General features: G+C 39.5%; 4 protein-coding genes across 4 annotated transcripts in view; 3 read left to right on the forward strand and 1 right to left on the reverse strand.

The window, feature by feature from the left end:
* The window catches only part of LOC117946428 (serum paraoxonase/arylesterase 2-like), a 5,293-nt gene extending 3,626 nt beyond the window's left edge, over positions 1–1,667 (forward strand). The window contains exons 8-9 of the mRNA XM_034874571.1: positions 803–931; positions 1,082–1,667. Of these exons, the coding sequence (XP_034730462.1) occupies positions 803–931; positions 1,082–1,243 (291 nt within the window). The 3' untranslated portion in view covers positions 1,244–1,667. The remainder of the gene's footprint in view (positions 1–802; positions 932–1,081) is intronic.
* A 336-nt stretch (positions 1,668–2,003) lies between these two features.
* On the forward strand, positions 2,004–11,158 carry LOC117946429 (serum paraoxonase/arylesterase 2-like). The gene is made up of 9 exons (XM_034874572.1): positions 2,004–2,179; positions 2,413–2,480; positions 2,674–2,729; positions 4,287–4,452; positions 8,624–8,747; positions 8,827–9,027; positions 9,150–9,231; positions 10,697–10,825; positions 10,918–11,158. Exons 1-9 carry the CDS (start codon positions 2,097–2,099, stop codon positions 11,077–11,079), a joined length of 1,071 nt encoding a protein of 356 aa, XP_034730463.1. The 5' UTR covers positions 2,004–2,096; the 3' UTR covers positions 11,080–11,158.
* A 12-nt stretch (positions 11,159–11,170) lies between these two features.
* Positions 11,171–15,105, reverse strand: kcnk5b (potassium channel, subfamily K, member 5b). Its single transcript, XM_034874569.1, has 5 exons — positions 14,607–15,105; positions 13,732–13,843; positions 12,452–12,618; positions 12,164–12,332; positions 11,171–12,060 (listed from the first exon to the last, which is right to left on the reverse strand). The coding sequence occupies exons 1-5, from the start codon at positions 14,790–14,792 to the stop codon at positions 11,363–11,365; spliced, it is 1,332 nt and encodes a 443-aa protein (XP_034730460.1). The 5' UTR covers positions 14,793–15,105; the 3' UTR covers positions 11,171–11,362.
* Positions 15,106–19,265: 4,160 nt separating this feature from the next.
* The window catches only part of LOC117946871 (protein 4.1-like), a 34,864-nt gene continuing 33,904 nt past the window's right edge, over positions 19,266–20,225 (forward strand). The window contains exon 1 of the mRNA XM_034875320.1: positions 19,266–19,284. The gene's annotated coding sequence lies outside the window, so the exon portion shown is untranslated. The remainder of the gene's footprint in view (positions 19,285–20,225) is intronic.

Here is a 20,225-nt window from a genome sequence, read left to right on the forward strand (position 1 = left end):
TTTGGAAAAAGGCTGCAATGAAACAAAGAGTGAAACATTTAAAGGGGTCTGAATACTTTCCGTACCCACTGTATATATATATATATATATATTTTTATTATACAAATATTACACTATACAGTATTTGTAAAATATAAGAATTATTTCTAAATTTCTTAATCTGATGGCATTTAAGGCTAGAAAGCATGGAGGAAATGGATATCATGATATAAATCATCAGGATGTCAGTAATTTTCCAATATTGTCCAGTAGTTATTTATGTTTTAATTAAAGAAATTAGGGGAGGAATCTATTTAGGAAACAACACAATGTGATTATATTAGCTAAAATCAACAGATGTTAACTTATTACCCATCTCTAGTTGACATGACTTTCAGAATTATTTTTTGCAAAGACCACATCCTTTAAAGGAAACTTCCAGCATTATTTGAGTATTGTTTTTACATTGTCCATGCCTTTTAATGTTAAATGTGACAGTTTTTACAATAATGTTAAATGATAAAGGAAATTGATTTATGTCTAATACAGTTGGTAAAGGCTATGACTTTACATCTTCACTGGAGGTAACTTAAAGTATCAATACATGGATTTTATTTTGAAACATTTACTTAAAAAATACACATAACAGTAGACACAAACAGCAAATATTCTTCATGTAATGAGATTAAAATGCTGCAAAACTAACACTGATGCTAAACCGTAAGGTAGTTAAGAAGAAAAACAGGTTATGGTAGAATTGTTCTTTAAGTCAAGATACCAAGATGCATATATAACCATAACCTTGTCTGTGACACGTCACCAGGCAGTGGCTGTGGGTTCACTCTGTGACAATGTGGAGGTTGAACCTAAAACTGGTGACCTGTGGCTAGGCTGTCACCCCAACGCATGGAAACTTTTAATGTCTGATGCCAAGGACCCGCCTGGATCAGAGGTTTGTTCCTTCACTTGTGAGAGGCCTGACAACGTAACAATATACATTTTATTTTGCCGTTATCTTCCATATTCTGCTTACCTAAACAGAAGATCTAATTATCCATATTCATCTAGCTATCCTCCTTTCTCATGATTATGTCTTCTTAAGGTCATCAAAATCCAGAACATTCATTCTGATCAGCCGGTCGTGTCTCAGGTGTACGCCGACGACGGCCAAGTGCTCCTTGGCTCCTCTGTAGCAGCTACCTACGGGGGAAAGTTGCTCATTGGCACTGTGTTCCATAAAGCCCTGTGCTGTGATTTGAAGTAGGCAATTATCCCATAACACATGCTTGTCCCTGTTGTACTAGACAGGATCTGATAATAAACTCACAAAAGAGTGTCTGAAGATCCACTAGGAGGAGCTGGAGGAAGGTAGATGCGTTGCCTTTACCTGATTCTACAGTATAGTAATACGCCCTGGTTACAACGGCACATTTGAAAGTGGTTTCAGACACAGAAGTCACTGAACTACCTTGGTACTTGAACTACTCTGCAATAAGTGCTAAAACATAATTTTGAATCAAACATTTGCTTTACTGTGAATCATGAAAATAATATGTTTACTGGTCGCGTGAAATTTTGAAATCTGTACAGATGCATCGTTTGTAACTGAATGTTTTACTTGTCTTAATTGCTATTGTTACATTTGTTTTGGTGTATTGAATGTAAGTAAAACGAGAGTCGTGCTGCAACTGTCATTTGTCCAGTGGTTCAATAAAAGTTTCATAAGTTTTGCAGATGATTGAACACAAAATGATTGTGTATTAATCTGGCAGGTTTAAAGGATGCTTGATAAAAAATTATTTTAATAGACATTTTTTGTGTAAATCATATGTACTTTTCTAACTACATGTAAATGTAGTATTTTTTTCATCTTTAGGCCCAAATATTTAATTACAAGGTGTGTGCTGACACGTTGTGGGATTACTTAAATAATGAAGTGACAAGCAGGCTTGCCATATCCATATCTCTTGCTGGGTAAGACTTTTTTTTTTATTGGAATAATTGCGACATAGAACACATGTGATAGTGCTTCTTGGGTACAAGCTCTAGCGCCATCTCTGGTGCTACTATGTAAATGCACTCTGGAAGGCTTCCCTTTACACCTTTAACTTCTAAACATGGCTGCCATGAAGAAAGTAATTGCTGCTGCTGCTGTTGCTGCTATTGCAGCTTTCATTGGAAACCGATTTTTTCAACTAAAGTAAGTGTTTACTGTTTTTAGCAGTAAATTAGAGACCATATGTGGAGCTATAAAAGAGGTTTAGTACAGCTTATCAAAGTTGCCAGCTGTTTCATAGGTAAGGTATGAGAATGCAGGAGGAGACTCCAAGTTTTTACTAGCCTACGCTAGCACTGCAAATGAGAGATTTTGACTGGCAAGATCTGTTTGGTTTTCCTATGAAATACTTTGTCATGTTGACATTTTCTCTGCAGGCAAATGGCCCTCACTTCCAGAGATGTGCCTGTGAAACACCTCAACTGTCATTATTTAAAGAATATTGGTACTAATTTTTAACTTTATGTCTGTGTCTTAATGTTTGGATTTGAGATGTCTATATTTTCTTTAACTTAAACATGTTTCTGGACTTGTAAAATGCGACCTCACATGAAGAGCTTGAAGTCCAGTTTACTGACATTACGTCAAGCTTCAGCAGTGTGGTAATGTATAACCAGCTTCTTTTTTGTTTTGTGCAGAATATGGGGCAGAGGATATCACAATACTAAGAGATGGACTGGCCTTTCTAAGCACAGTATGTCATTAAAATGTTTGCATAGTTGCATAAATCTTAGTCTACAAGTATATCCATGACGTTCCGCTGCCGGGATTGCTCCGGTGCCGCTTGAAATTCCGCCGGATGTACTTCTTTTCAGCCGGATGTCCACTACCTTCCGCTTTCTTTGTGTTGTAATTTTAAATCAATTTATGAGAACTATGGTTCAAGCGTGATTTATACTTCTGCGTAAAATCTACGGCGTAGCTACACACGTGGAGATACCGACCCTATGCTTGGCTCTGGATTGGTGGCATTGCATCTCCCTCTACTCATTTCCTGAAAACAATCATTTACATGGAATCAAGGAAAGAGTTGACTTTCTCTGCTACAGATTTCCCTCTGGTCAGAAAGCACAGGAGAGACACTTTGTTTCTCCCACTATGACTCTCGCTCTGAAGCTATTTGCCATCCCTCTCCATGCCACCACACAGTCCCCACACACACACCAACACACAAGTAAACAGGCCATTTATGTAGGCTAGGTGGAGCCTCCTAACAACCATAAATAAAGCTTAACTGCACCTCAGGTCTCTGCAGGGTAAATTGAGCTAGCTAAACTATCTTTAGAATTTGAGTTTTCTGTTGCATGACTAAAACATTTTTGCAAGTAGGCTACACGTGATCCACCCTTCCCGAGGCTGTTTTGCAGCGGCACTGGGGCAATGCCCACGACCATTGTGATTGCTTTTAAAATATGCCAATAAACCAGAGTATGTTTTTTTCCATCCTGGAATGCAATGTAGACTAGCCAGACCCTCCTGTGCAGCACTGTGGAGGAAGGTCTGGCAATGCAAGACTGCATAAATCTTTAAAGCTGCAGGAAGTAGGATAAAAAAAAAGTCAGAATATAATGTAGAGCGAGACCACCTCCTGCGGCTCTTCCTCTCCCCTCTCTGTCCTCCCTCGGAACTAGTTATATCATTTACTTAAGTACTAATTCCACTTTAGAAATAACTGTTACAAGTATAAGACCGGCATTGAAACTGTAACTTAAGGAAAGGAATTTAAGTGTCATTAGAAAAATGTACTTAAAGTATTAAAGTAAAGTGTAATAAGTGTAAACAGAGCCCAGGGGATCATGCTCTGCCTTTGAGAAAATGAAAGCACAGATCTCAAACTGTTTTCACGGCAAATGTCCGCTGTACTGGTAAATGAACTGGACTACTGATTTTACAAAATTTCGTTCCTTTATAGTAAAGTCTCTTAGCTAATAGTTTAGGCTTGAATTAGCTGCAGCCCTAAATCTTTGTCCACCGTAAACAGAAGCATGTGAATGTGCATCGGCATTTGCAGACCAACTAAAGCCTGAACACAGAGGCAAGGAGGAGGTGTAGAATTCTGGTTGTCTCTGAGACCTTTTGAATTACAACATGCGAAAAGGTTACTAGTGATTTTTCAAAAATAAAGTGCCTACCCCAGTTTAACATAATCTTTTTCATTATGTTAAATTATATGTGAACTGTTTTCAATTAGTTATGATAAGCAAAATCATTGATCTGCACCAACATCTTACATGCAGTGTTTCCCACTCAGGGGTTGAACTATCCTGGAATGCCTTCATTCTCCGATGAACCGGGGAAAATCTACGTTTTGGATCTGCTGCACCCAAAGCCAACTCCAGTGGAGTTGCAAATCAAAGGAGAGCTCGACCTCAGCTCTTTCAACCCACACGGCATTAGTGTATACATCGATGAAGCAGGTAAAGTACACATCTGAATCATCAGAATTAGAATACTTTTTAGTTGTACTTTCTCACAGTCCAATTGAAGGTAAAAATAAGAGTAACAAAGAGCAAGTCAATGAGTGTATAAAGTAACATACTAGCTACAATAAAAAATAAATAAAAACGTTAAATAGAAGTAAGTGCAATAGGTTACAAATAAGATTAGGTTAAAAAATTGTTTCAAATGGTTTGTTAAAATTCTACTGTAGTGCAGTGCCAACATACAGTATACAGTACAAACATAAATAAGTACAGTGTGATTATAAGTATCAGCAGTGAACAAATACACTGTACATATAGCTTATAAATTATTCCACCAAGTGATTGTACATAATTGTCCAAGAATATTGAGATGTGATGTGAGACCAGTTTTGACACTTAGCGGTTATAATTCAGAGGGAGGAGCTAAATAGTCAGGTGTAACATCTCTATAGACTTAGACTTCCCTTTATTGATACTTTTGTGATGACTCATGCAAGGAAATTGAATTTCCAGCAACAGACTTCAGCAGCGAACAAAAAAAATGCATAGAAAATAAAGAGGTGTAAAAAATACAGTAGAGAAAATACAGTATAACATTAACAAAAACAATAACATTTTAGCTAGAAAAGACCTTTAACATAAATTAGCAGTTAAGAGCAGTTAGAGTGTCCAGGTATCTATGTGAGTAGATTATTAATTAATTAATTGCACAGTGAAAGAGTGGCTACCACTCCTTTCCTTTCTTCCTGTTCTGTTCTGTGCTCTTTACCCTATTTCCTCCTCCCCCTGAGTGAGGAGTTGTAGAGTATGATGGCATAGGGACAAAGGCGTTCTTGAGTCTGTTGGTCCAACACCTGGGAAGGAGCAGCCTTCCTCTGAACTGGCTTCCTAGTGACAGTGGCATTGTCAATTATGTCCAGCAGTTTGTCCAGTGTCCTCCTCTCTGCCATCATCACCAGTGAGTCAAGCTTCATGCTGACCACAGATCCGGCCCACCTCATCAGTTTATCCAGTCTTGAAGGGTCCTTCTTGGATATGCTGCCCCCACAGCACACCACAGTATAAAAGAGGACGCTGGTAACCACAAACTGGTAAAAGAAAACAACAGCAGTTTGCTGCGGATGTCGAAAGACTACAATCTTCTCAGGAAGTAAAACCTTCTCTGTGTCTTCCTGTACAGGTGGCTGGTGTGTGTTGCCCAGTCCAGTTTATTATCCAGCCACAGCCTGAGGTATTTGAATGATTGCACAGCCTCCACCTCAACTCCCCCTAGCAGGAGTGGTTGCGGTCTTGGTCTGGACCTCCCAAAGTCAGTGACCAGCTCCTTTGTCTTAGAGGTGCTGAGTTGTAGGCAGTTAGTGTGACACCAGAGAGCAACGTCCCCCACCAGACTCCGATACTCGTCCCTGTCACCCTTGATACACCCAACGATGGCTGTGTTATCTGTGTACGTTTGGATGTGACACAGCTCCGAGTTGTAACAGAGGTCCAGGGTGTTCAGGGTGAAGAGATGAGGGACTGACCGTAGTGTCAGACATGATGTCCTTCAGCCTGACATACTGTGGCCTGTCAGTGAGGTAATCCTTGATCCAGTCTACCAGATAGGGGTCCACTCCCATCCTGTTCAGTTTGTCCTGAAGTATAGGGGGGCAGATGGTATTAAAGGCACTGGTGAACTCCAAGAAGAGGATCCTTACTCTGCCTCTTCTTTTATCCAGATGGGAATGGACTTGGTGTAGAATGTAGAGGATGGCATCCTCCACACCAACATCTGGCTGGTACACAACTGTAGGCAGCCCTGGGCGTGTTGTACCTGGGGTGTGAGGAGGCTGAGGAAGAGTGTGAAGTGAGTGCCACCGGATGGCAGTCGTTCACCTCACTGGGCCTGTTCTTCTTGGGAACCAGGACAATGCAGGAGGTCTACTAGAGGGTGGGCACTCTCCCTGGCTGCAGGCTAGAAGATCCGTTGTAGTGGTTCCCCTAGTTCTGCAGCGCAGGTCTTTAGTCTCGGACACACTTTATCCGGGCCTGGTGCTTTCCTGGGCCGGAGCTTCCTCAGGTATCCTCTGACCTGGTCTGTGGTGTTGTGAGTTGGGGATTGTATTGAGGTGGGGGAGGAGGAGGGGGGTATTGTGGTGTCATGGGGGAGGTGTGTAGAGGGAGGAAGGAGAGATGGGTGTGGTGAGGGTGGGGAAGACAAGGGCTGGTTAAACCTGTTGAAGAAGCCTATACACATCTCTATACAACTATACATCAACATAAACATGCATCTGTGCATGACATTATCACACTTAATTAGTTGTTTTTTTTTAAATGAAAGATTGTGTGAAGTGTATACTTTATACTTGGACCAAATGATGCAAAAAAGGCTTGAAAAGACTTAAAAATTACAAAAGATAAGACATAACGTTCCAATTCCAGTTTACATAAAAATATGTCTTTAAGACACTGTGGTTGTTATGAACTCTCATCTAATGCGTACCAAAGGAAATTAACTGGAAGTGAGTCTCTGGCACTTGCTGTAATCTGTCAAAGAACAATAAAGGCAAAATGTCACAGTATACAGTAATCCAGCTAATTAAAGAGCAAGGGACAGAGTGAAAAAACCAGTTGTTACAACCACAGATTTTCTTGAATGGACCTGGCAAAGAATTTGTTGACTCACGCAACAACGCCTTGCAGATATGCAATACTGCCATCCTTTATTGGTACAGCAGATTGGTGAGCAAACCTCTTGTGTTTACTAGTTTGTAATTATAGGTTACAAGACCCAACATACTTTCATAAAAAAATAAATGGAGGATACCTGGATTTATAAGTTTTGGGTCGTATTTATATTACTTACCAGGTTTTGGAGGACCCTTGGAGGAAGTAAAATGGATTAAAAATATAGTATTTAAGAATTTTACTCTGCTGCCCCAGAGATTTGAATTTTATTCATGGTTGCTTAGCTCTTCTTTAGCAGTGTGTATTGGTGTACAGAATAGAACATAATAACAACTAATTAGAAATAAGGAAAATACATTTCATAAGAATTAAAAAACATTTTTAAAGTTAGAATATTTAATATTTCCATGAAATCAAACCAGGTGTTTGCTTTTATTAATGGTCTTCATTTTTGCAATATTAAATGTATTTACTTTCACTATCTTTTGTCGGTAGTGGTTGATTATGCCATTGCTATGAGGGGTTAAAATTGTCTTCACACGTACAGGGAATTTTATTCCCGGGGATGCAGTATGTTATCCAGTGTTACTGTCTGAACTTTGATCTCATTGATATCAGATTTAACTGTTAACTGCATAGTCATTTACAGCCATGTCAGAGTGGCTGATGCTAACCCAACATTGTCCACTGCTGTTGCTTCACATTAAAAGACACCAACAAGACAAACACCGGGAGGGGGCTTTTTAATTGTAAAGCAGCCACAAGAAACACGCTGTTATTGTCACAGAGGTTAACGTTAACTGCGATTGTTTATCAACCATGTGTCTACATAAATAGACAATGGTCATTTCTCTGGGATCTGCATTGTTAGAAACATAAAAATAAAATTGGATAGAAAGAACATTGAGCTGTTTGCCATGGTCCTTTGACTAGAGCAAAACAAAAAAAATTGTCATGGTGACAACACAAGTCAGTGGGGCCATAAAGTTTATTGCAGCTCGCTGAGAGAAGAGTGGGCTGCAGTTGGGGAGGTTCTCTGTGGCAGCAGGGAGTGAGGAGGAGTTAGACCCAGCCCGCTGTTGGACTCATTTCCTGTAACCAATGCAAAGCGGACGACTGGCTGGCTAGTAAGCTAGCTCGCTCACTCCGCTAGCCCCCACGCCACATGGTGCTACAGTACACATAACATTACACATAAAACTGGCCGCCACTCTGACCGTTCTGCTATATTGATTTAAGTGGGAATGTACTTTCTAGTCAGTTTATTTAGTTGGTTAAAACACACTCACTGTTAACAGTTAACAGCCTCATGTGTCGGTATTTAAACCAGGACTGAAAGATTAGGCATTACTACTTTAAGCAAAACAGTAAAGCACGGGTCAGACACTGACAGAAATGTTTTTATCCAACCATGATGTGAGGTCCAGAGAGAAATGTGCGTGATTGTTATATTCTAAAGGTTATGAATAATACACAGCACATTGATGTTTGTTTGCAGATGACTCTGTGTACCTGTTTGTGGTCAATCACCCGCAGCACAAAAGCCAAGTGGAGATCTTTCATTTTGTGGAGGAGAACACACTTGTGCACCTAAAAACTATTACCCACCCTCTACTCCACAGGTATGTACTGTACAATAAATCATTCCCACTGTCACACATGTTTACGTTTAACAATCTCTATATGCTTTTTATCTTTTAGTGTCAATGACATTGTTGCAGTTGGAGTAGAGAGCTTCTACGCCACAAATGATCACTCCTTTCCCAACGAAGCGCTCCACTTTCTGACTGTCCTCCTGGGTCTCCCGTGGTGTGATGTAGTGTACTACAGTCCAAAGGAAGTGAGGGTGGCAGCGGATGGCTTTATGTCTGCTAATGGCATCAACATATCACCTGACAAACGGTTATTTACAATTCATTCCAGCAGTCACTGCATGCTTTAAGAACTGAATGTATTTCCACAGCAGTATGTTTTCTTTGCATCACTAAAATAATAAAACAGCGATTGTTTTTGTTCCTTTACAGGTATATTTATATTTCAGACATTCTTGACCATGCGATCGACGTTTATGAGAGAAAAGAAGGGGAACAATTAGTGCATCTTAAGGTAATTCACTTTTTCTTATTTTCTACGCTCATTTCTACGCTTCATTTTTGAAAATATGCTTATTTGATACTACTCTTTCATCCCTTAAATATGACCATACAGCCAGCAGCCAGTTTAGCTTAACTTGACATAAAGATTGGAAATCCCCCTCTGAGACTTTAAATTGTTGTTCTTACATTGTACAAATTTAGTAAAGAAGATTATCAATGAACAGATCAATGAGTCTCGGAGGTGTTGGTAGGTGGATTTAGTTGTACCTTCACACCTGCTTTAAGTTTTCTAAGTTTCTCTGGAAAATTGACTGTTAACTGACCGACAGTCTATCTTTTTCTGTTTGTTGTATCATTTGAGAAAGGGGCTGGTAAAATAAGATTTTGTCTTCATCTGGCTCCTTTCTAATCATGGATATGCAATTTAATTTGGCAAATAATTTGTGGTTTGATTATAAAATGTGTCTGTTTCCATGAGTGGAATGAAAACAAAGTGAAGTGAATGTTTTCAGGTTCTCTGCACACATCTACACTTAGATGAACTGATTAAAATTTGGTGGTTGGTGTGACTTCACAAAACACATTTGTGCCCATAACTCAAAATGAATGTGCTAATTATGACACAGTTTCACTCAAATGACTAATACGATAAAATTATGAAGTTATGATATTTCATATCTAAAAGGCCAAAGGTCAACATCACTGTGAAGTTATGATGTCCTGTAAAACACTTTTCTGGCCCTTATTTAATGCTATAAGTCAGGAACATTAAGGGAAACATTGTGTTGGATTCTGAACTGTTGACACTAATCTTGAGTGCCCACCCTAAAACTGTGGTGATTTTATACATCTTCTGTGCTGACGGGTTGACAATGTGTGTGTGTAGCATCCATGTTTTTAGAATCTGTAGCTTATTTGCAGCAACGTCTACTGTCATGGCTAAAACTTGTATCAGAATCCGCTTTATTGGCTGAGCATCTGAACACGTACTAGGAATTTATTTGTTCTCTCAATGAACTTACACACTAATATACGTACAACAGAACAAGAACAACGAAGCTTAACATCAATCCAAATGTGTTTTATTTATATATCAAAAATCTAAAATGTACATCAAACAACATCCTCTCTCTTTTAACCGTCGACATGGATGAGGAACAACTCCCAGGCTTTTGACCTTGTCCTTGATCTTTCTTTCTGCAACGAGCTGCCAATCTGCCACAGCTCGTTGCAGAGACACTGAGAGGGTAATTCAAGATGGCTTTGATTTCTTTTGTCCCTCGTCTTCCTCTCTGCCACTGCCCCCACACTGTACAGTTCCAACCTGATCACTTAGCTGGCTTTCCTTAACAGCCTGTTGAGACTGCTGACTTTTTAAGCCTCAATGCCGTCATGCTTCACCCTACACTTTGTATCAGTAATCCTAGAGGACAGAACATAATCATCAGTTGACGCTATGTAATCTTTCCAACCAGTCTGTAGCTGTTGGCTCACTCTGTGATAACATTGAGGTGGACCACAGGACAGGTGACATATGGCTTGGTTGTCATCCAAATGGCATGAAGTTGTCAATGTATGACCCTGAAGATCCACCCGGCTCCGAGGTTAGTGTTTTTTTTATTTTATTTTTTTATGAAATGATATATCAGCATTGTAATTGTAATTTGCCTGACAATTTTCTTCATGTTTTCTCCAGGTCATCCGGATCAAGAACATTCATTCAGAGAAGCCGGTGGTGAGCCAGGAGTACGCTGATGACGGCCATATGCTTATAGCCTCCGCTGTAGCCGCTCCCTATGAGGGAAAGTTGCTAATTGGCACGGTTTTCCACAAAGCTATGTGTTGTGATTTGAAATAGTCAGTGTATTTTTGTATCTTGGGTTAATACTGTTAACAAATAGAAATGTTGTAAGAAATTATTTGGATAGATTTGTGATATTGATTCACCGTTTGCAAAAGAAGAGTCCTATTTTACCTGATACAGACACTGGCCCATGTCATTTCAACACAGGAAACCATCTAACTGTCATTGTGTATCCATGTTTCTTGAAAAATAACAGCATTTATAATATTTTCATATAAAACTCACACAAGACAGCAACAATTTTGGTAAAGGAAATGGACGTTTTAGAAAACATCTTTTACCCTTTTTCATCTTTATCCGATAACAAATCTTCCTCTGCAACCTTTGTTGTGGTAAACCTAGTCCGTCCACCACCAGGATGCTGTACCCTTTTCTTTTTCACACCTTTGGTCGGTACAGTGAATAAGATACCAGCAGCTTCTGAATCAAATGCACAACTGTCCTTGTTCTCCTGATTATCTGTCCTCACACATTCTGCAGGTTTAGTGTCTCCGTCGCTTTCTTGTATTTGAGGACGCGCCTCGTGTTCACCTTCTTCCACGACAGCCTCTGGCTTTATGAACAATTGACTGACGCTGAGCACACGCCTCTGCCGAGGCGAGTGATCCAGGGTCTGGATGTCGGTGGCCAAGATGTCACTGCAGCTCTTGGAGCGATTTATGCTCTCTGCAGGCTTTCTTATATATGCCGAGGTTCCAATTTTCTTGATGACGGTGCTGTAGTCTTCCTCCTTCTCTGATAGAAAGTTGAAGATGTCGATGACAGATGGTCTTACTTTTGGGTTGTGCTTCTCCTCCACAGGCTTGGGTTCCAATTGTCTGTGCCTGTGTCGTCTTTTCTTAAGCACCTTGTGGGCTTCCACAACCATGTGGACGTTCCAGCTGAAGAACAGAGACAGCCAGGCAAGGCCCATGTAAATCCATAACTCTGCAAACACTCTGTACAGTCTGGGGTATTCAATGTTTGGATTTACACCTGAAACGAGAGGCAATGCACCGGCATTACATTTATAACTAAGAATTTCACAAAGTAACTTCAGAGAAACATTAACCTGAGATGAGCCATGGGTCAAACATACCTGCCACATAATCTCCAAAACCAACCGTTGTGAGTGTGATGAAAGAGAAGTAGAAGCCCTCCAGGTAGCTCCATCCTTCCAGAGACATGAAAATAAATGGAGGGATCACCAGGTGCACGAACAGCCCCCATAACAAGAACAGGACTGTGCAGGTTAACTGGACCTTTTTCTGACAGAAGGGAGAAAAAGAAACTCTTAACATATTTTATGTATCTTAAAATAACTTGACGGAGCTGCTGTTTAATACAGTATTCAGACACTAACTCCAGCTTTCAGTCAGATTCTTACCACTGAAACGCCTTTACGGATCAGAACCTGGGACAGACGTTTAGCCCGGTCTCCAAAGAAGGAGCCCAGCTCGCTTATCCATACCAGACACAGGGGGATCCCACACAGACCATACAGGATGCAGAATACACGACCACCTTGAGTCCTGGGAGCAACATTACCATAACCTGTAGACAAGGATACATTAACGCACAACCCTGAAAGATTACAGGAAGTATTTTATTAAGGTTCATACAAAGTTTGTTTATGGTTAATAAGTAATTTATCAATCCTTTAGATGGGAAATAAAGCCATAATGGTACAATTTAGGTTGCCAGGTTGAAATTAATTGGCTACTGGGTAGCCTCCTTTTAGGAAAGGCAAGGCAACTTTATTTATGTTTCACATTTCAGCAACAAGGCAATTCAAAGTTCTTTACATAAAACTTTAAGGGGCAATTAAAAACATTCATTGAAGAGAATGGAAATTAAAACAAGCCAAAACAGAAGATTGGAATGTTAGAAATGAACAATTACTTAATTTAAAGAAAGGTGGCATCAACTAAAAAAAAATCTTCAGCCTTTATTTAAAAATAAAACAAAAACAAAACCGAGTGGCAGTATATCTGCAGCTTTCTGGGAGTTTGTTCCAGATATGTGGTGAATAAAAACAGAAAGCAGACCGCTCCCTGACAACCTGACAGGTCTGGTTCATAATGGCAAAAGATCAGAAATGAATTTTGGCCCATTAAGTGCTTCATAAAACAGTATTATTTAGAAATCAACTCCTACTTATGCTTTGTTTTGTTTTTCAAAACTTGCGTGGATGTTCATTTTGCAAAAAGACTTCTCCAAAGAGATCACTTGCAACGGGATCATTTACAAATCCATTACAATTAATCCATTAATCCATTAATCCAATTACAAATGAACACGAAGAATTGCAGCTTTTATATAATATTTGTTCTTTAAGAAGGTAATATTGTAAGCCATCAAATGTGCAGTAAGTGATTTAAATCATGAAACGGGGACAGGGGTTTCAAAAGGAGTTCAGAAAAAAAAATGTTTTGTTCTTTTTGACTGTATTAAGCATTAATACAGTATTCATCTTATTACAAAGTAGTATTGCACTTTTTTCTGTCATATAGTTTTCGCCAAATACACTTATGAAATGGCTGAAATAGTACATTACGACACACAAAACGTAGTCTAAATAAATAAATAAATAACTTGTAAATGAAATCAGTAAACAAAACTAATACCAGCCATAGCGGTGGTAAATATTGTAGCTGTCATACAAACCAATAGTGGTGACAATGGTGGCAGCAAAGATGACCGAGTTCGACCAGTCCCATGTTTTGCGCTGTTTGTCCCCAGTGATGGTCACACCTTGGCCCGCAGCCCGTGACACTATCTGGGAGAGGAAACACAATAAAGTCTCAATTAAGCCCACTATCATACTGAACTACTACAACGCTTGCTGCTACTTTCCCTTAAGCACACAAGTAACACACGCTCTTTAAAAAACTGTATTGCGACTTATTTCCCTATCAACATCACAACTCACAGAGCCATTAAGCGGACACACCTTGTGGAAACATTCACATTTTTTGGGGTTGAAGGAGACATGCGCATTCACGCTCAGCACACCACCGTCCATGTGCTGTTTACATCATGAATGCTCGCAGCATTCCTGCGCGCTAACAAACGTGGATATGAGGCTGTCTCTCAAGATGTAGCTCCAGTTTAACACAGTCTAAAGCTTCTTCTCCTCTTATAATACTTCCCCTAATGTGCGCGTGTTTTCTTCTGTTTTGTTTGCTACCTGAGGCTGGGGGGTGGGGAGTGGTGGTTCAAAAGAAAAGAAGAAAAAAATGGGAGCACGTCTTCATTTCTCTGTGTTGTAAACGTGGCCATAGGCTATAGCCTATTTTATACTTTTGATGTAAAATACATATAAAAGAAAGAAATACAGTGTAATAAAGGTAGCCAATGTACTATATATTCGTTTGACATTGCCTAATAACTTTATGAGAGCTGATTGGAGCTCTGTTCAATCACCGCAAAAGTTCACCTACTCACAGAATGATAGTAGACTAAGGTGCCTTCTTTAAGACACAACTTCTCTCTGACAAACTTGTTTTTCGTCTTTCACACAATTCAAAACAGTTGCATACCTCTATAATTTCATCCAGACTTTCCTTTGTTAAGCAGGCATGGTTCTTCAAAATATTTTCCTTTTGTAGGAGATATTCGTCTCTGGCTGCTTTCCAATTTGGCTCTTCGAGAATTTGGAATATCGCGGCCCCGATGGACAGATAGAAAATAATACACGAAGTTAAAAACGGACCCTGATCAGCCATATTAAAGTCATAACTTCATTCTTCCGAATGGCTCCTTCCTGCGTTCTGTCGTTATCCTACCCGCCCAGCTTTCTTCCTGGTCAAACGTGGGGTTGCGTTACACGGCTCTCAGTAGCTCTCAGTGGGGACCGATAAACTCAGCTCCATTGTCATTATTTCTGGCGCTGTATTTACGGCCTGACAGCCTGTAGAAAGGACCATCCTACTATTATCAACAACCAGTGGAAAAATACAAAAACACTTATTGTCTTCATGCCTATATAAAAAATAGCATATGGATTCAAAATTTCCACGCAGATGACATTAAATTGTTGTTGCGTTATGTGCGTGTAGCAAAGACAGTTGTATTGTAGTTCTGCAGGGGCGTAAATGCACCGGCACGTAGGGGGTCATGGGGGGAGAAAAATGAGAGAAAACAGGAAGTGAAAAAAAGATAAGAAAGATGCTAAATTACCCATGAAGTTTAATTGTTTGGAAGTTGCTATTTAGTCAGATTTTGATTTAATTGCTGAAATTGTACTGTTTCTGTTAAATAAGGGAAGCGTGATGTAGATCCATAGATCGTAGGTTCGATCCCCATGTAAGGCTGTATTGAAATGCATCTATCTGTCAATTGATCATCTGAGTTTTTGTTTTGTTACACTTCCGGGTCTCCTTGTACTTACTTTATTTCACTCGAACTCAGACACCATCATTCATTTTCAATAATGTACATTACATGTTAGATCTCCCCACTCATTTATCAAGAGGAGCCAGTAGGGGGCAGATGACTCCAGCCTTACCAAAATTCATTACCTGAAAATAACTCATTTAAAGAGCTATATTTTCTACGGATAATCTCCCAAGTAACAACCCTTTTAAAATGAAACTCAAATTTTAACATAACTAGATTTTTTTTTATCCTAAGGTTTTATTTTCTTTTGTTGTAAGACAAAATTGTTTTCCTTCTTTGTCTTTGTGAGCTCCCTAATTTAATTTAATTTATACTCTTTATTGATCCCCTATTGGGAAATTACAATTTACACTCATTTACGTCCACACTGTTTTTATTACACACTACACACAGGCCTGAAATACACAAACACACATGCTTTGGTCCTTTATGTGCACTAATGGAGAGATGTCAGAGTGAGTGAATGGTCGGGGGTTTGGTGCCTTGCTCAAGAGGTCATTGGCAGTGCCCAGGAGGTGAACTGCCCTGTGAACCTAGATGTTAGCTATGTAATGTAGTATAATGTCATTTTGTTTTCTAGATGTTTTTTTCTTAGGGTTTTTCTGGTTGTTTCCATTTTATCTTGTGTTCTTTTATCTTATGTGTCATGCAATGTTTATTATCTGATTTATCTGATATAAAGTCGTTTTGGACCCCAGAAAGCAAGTCGTCTAGGTGTCAGCTAATGGGATGGATCCTTATAATAAACCTGTTTCTTAGTGTTGCCAACTTGCGACTTTCTCACTAGATTTAGCGAGTTTTCAGACCCTCTTAGCGAATTTATTTATAAAAAAGATAAGCGCCAAAGGAATTCCACGTCTCCTTGGATTACAGCACTAAAGTCTCTCCCTTTGTGCTGTGGCACCAGTGCAGTCACTAGCTCCGATAATGAGTCAGAAGGGGTTGGGTGGGGCTAGGCCTGAGACGGAAGTCAGGACAGGGGGAAGGGGGAAATTAACTGGACTGTTTATGTCAATTGAGTCTGGGGGCTTAAAGAGAACGGCTTCAGTTCCCCTTGGGAAAGGACTGTCAGATGGCAAGGCAAAGTGGTAAAAATATTCAAAATATTATATTTAGTCTCGCTTTGCCAGACTTATGTCCACAGTTTTTCAGTGTTAAAGGTCTGGCCCATCCACATATACATTCTAGGCAGATTTATTACATTTATAGCCTCAGTAGTGTTTTCTGATAAGTAGGCCTATTATTGTATAACATACCTGTATCTGTCTAGTGAGTGATGTGGTCCATTTGGTCAGCCAGGACAGAAGACAAACATTTAGGATGTTTACTTTAATTATTTCTTCACATGAGTAATCCATCAAACGTGTGTGATCAGCCAATTGTTTCAGGCAGGAGGGGCAACATAAGTGTTCTAACACTGGGAAGTGGAAAGTGGGAGTGATTCAACCGGCAGAGGGTAGTGAAATGGCTCGTGTGACTAGGAAAATGATGTAGAGGGGTGGCATTATTGGTTTTATTCAATAACAATCATTTCTCAACTGTGTTATGGCTTTAGGTGTCATCAATGACGTAATTGGTCTCAAACATACAAGCCTTAATATGTACTTCATGCAAAATGTCCTGGATTTCTCCACACACGCTCCAAGCCTTGGCACGCCATATAACAGCTGCATTCCAAATCCCTTACTTTTTTACTCATTACCTAGTGCAGCTGCCCTTACAAAGTATGTAGCCTACTGTTACATGCAGTATGCTACATACATACATACAGTCCATAATAAACTAACCATTAAAACTTACACAGACCCCAAATTGATATTTTGTTGTCTTATTTACTTTTATGTAAAATGGGTTGCTATGTGAATATATGCAAATCTATCTATTTAACTCTGCCATTTCTTTCATGATTGCAGAAAACCTGCATGAAGCAATTACAGAAACATTCAACAGGGGGCAACATGTCTTCAGTATGCCTTAGCAACACTAGTTTGGAGGTGTGCATGCATGTCTCTGAGCTGGCATGTGGTGACGGTTGCTCTTATCTCCACACAGAAGGCTGGAGTTAAGTGTTTGAAGTTAATCGCACTGGGTGGATCCTAGCTGCTCAGCACGATAGTGGCAGAGAGGAGTTTTCCTCAGTTTGAGAATAAACAGCATGTAAAAGTTAAATGGAAGTTTATTGGTACTGCAGTCTATCCATCTATCTATCTATCTATCTATCTATCTATCTATCTATCTATCTATCTATCTATCTATCTGAACAGACAATAAGCTTACATAAAGAAATTAATAAATAAATACCACTGATATTTTCTGCATCAGTGCACAGTTTTTAGGATGATTTTTTAATTTTCAGCCTATGGGAAGTGTAGGAGTGTGGCCCATACAGGGACTTAAAGTCAGGATATACTGTGTTGCACTGAAAGTACTTCTAACTTTATTGAAGTGCAATACTAAATTGCTCGAGTACCTCTTTAAGGCCAGATGTATTTCACTAACCTACTGGGACAGTGTTAGCAATGGCTACTAGGTTTTAGGTAACACTGTGACAGATGTTCCAGCTGCTGCAGCTGGATGGAGGTGTGCGGCACCTTCTGGGAATTCACACTGCTTTAGAAGGAGATATCTGAGGTCATCAAATGCAGCTGCACCATGATTTTATAAAGCAGTTTTTAAAGATCCCCTCTACACACATTTTAACATGTAAAATTACTCTTCTACGAATAATAATTTGTGTCTGATATAGACTTTTAAAATTACCTTGTTACATTTTTTAATTTGCTCCTCTACTTTACTCTTTTCCCCTCAATGAAAAAATCCAGTAGTTCAGTCTGTGGGGAGTTGGGTTAGGAACTGGAGGGTTGGGTTCGAGTCCACATACGGACCAAAGTATGGTGGTAGGCTGGGAGCTGGAGATGTGTCAGTTCACCTCCTGGGTACTGCCAAGGTGCTCTTGTGCAAGGCACAGAACCTCCAACTCGAGGCTTGGGCCGCTGTTCCATGGGCAGCCCACTCCCTCTGACATCCCTCTCCATTAGTGCATGCATAGGTACTGAGCATAAAGTGTAATTCAGGTCTGTGTGTAATTCAGGCCTGTGTGTAATTACAGCGGAGTGTAAATTGTAATTTCCCCTTGTGGGATTAATAAAGTAAAAAATTATTATTAAATAATTATTAATTATCTAAGTCTAGAAACACAGTAACAATAATTAATCCATTTATTTTGATTTAGGAACTATTGGTTACACTATCTATTTCTAATAGTTACTCCTTGGAGGCTATAGACAAATGTGTCTACTTGCAGAGTAAAGTTGTGGCAGACGTGATGGAGTTACTGGGACTCGGCCTACTTAATAAGCCATTCTACAAAACGCGTACTTTAACTTGTGGTAATATTTTTTGATGTTTTTGTACTTTCACTTTTACGCAGAATTTTTTGTTGTAACCGAGTACTTGGTACTTTTACTTCTTCCATCTCTGGTTTTTAAGTGACGCTCCCACCTCTGATCTCCACCCAACACCTACTTAAGTGCTTCGTCATTGTAGCTGCGACACCGCCTCTCTGTGGAAACCTGACCGGTAGCCTCCAACTTGTTCTCAAGGGAAACACCGGAATTATGGCCACTAATTAAAGGTGGAGAAAACACCCAGGATGATACATCTGTCCGCTCAGGTATGACTCGCTTACTTAGGCGTTATTGTTGTGTTTACACATACACACCTGTCCTGCAACGTTTTGCATTCCCCGTGTGCTCGCGACGGCAGTTCGTTTAGAGTCCACTGCTCCGTATTTAGAGGGATTATGTCAAACACAACGAGGTCAGAGATGTTTGTGCTGTTTGCCTACCTGGAAAATAAGAAACTTAGACTCTTAGCCTACAGTAGTCTGTCGAGTAGGCTACATGATGAAACATCGTTAGACATGTCTGCCTGTCAGGTATGTTGAACCCAGAGATAATGGATCCCAACTACTTTACTTTATAAACCAAAAGTATGCTACCGCCTAATAATCATAAACAAGGCAACACAGTTAATGCTAAACAGGTAGGTCATCCTGACGGGATTGTGTAAATGATATTGGTCTGTTTATTATGCTGATGGCAGAAGTAGAAATCTATTTCAGAATTATTTTTGACTTAAACAAGTGATCTGGGTAGAGTGTAACCTGGTTGCATACACTGTTTCTGCATGCTGCCACTATATAATATATATTCAAAGAGCTAGGTCTGTTATGCTCTGATTCAGGCCCATCCGCTATGATACATTAGTAGGCTAGTTGTTTATGTGCAGTATAACAAGTAATTTATTATAACAACTCTGTATTATATGTCCTGTCACAGATAGATAAAATAAGTGTTTTACTGAACTGACACTCTTTCCCCCTCTCTCCCTCTCTCCAACTTGGTCTGGGATTGTCCTCACAATCTACAATTATCTTCTACATGGATGTGATGTGAGTACCAATCACTATTTAAGTTGTAAGGAGGAAAAAAATAGCCAATATAAGTGTAACATAGGCATTTGAGCTGTTATGATGTTTAGATCTAACCATTGCATGTTAGGCCTATTTACTACTGCAGTGATATTTTGCATGCAACACCCAAAGAAACAATTATTTTATCTTTTTAAGACTCCCCCTTAATCTACCACAATAATATAGAAATGTTATGCATTTGTAAATCTACTGCACTCTAAAAAATAAAGCATTGGGTCTACAAAAAAAAACATGTTAACGTTTTCCACTAGAATATTTAAGTTAA

Source organism: Etheostoma cragini, chromosome 6 (assembly GCF_013103735.1).
Source record: "Etheostoma cragini isolate CJK2018 chromosome 6, CSU_Ecrag_1.0, whole genome shotgun sequence".
Classification (NCBI taxonomy): domain Eukaryota; kingdom Metazoa; phylum Chordata; class Actinopteri; order Perciformes; family Percidae; genus Etheostoma; species Etheostoma cragini.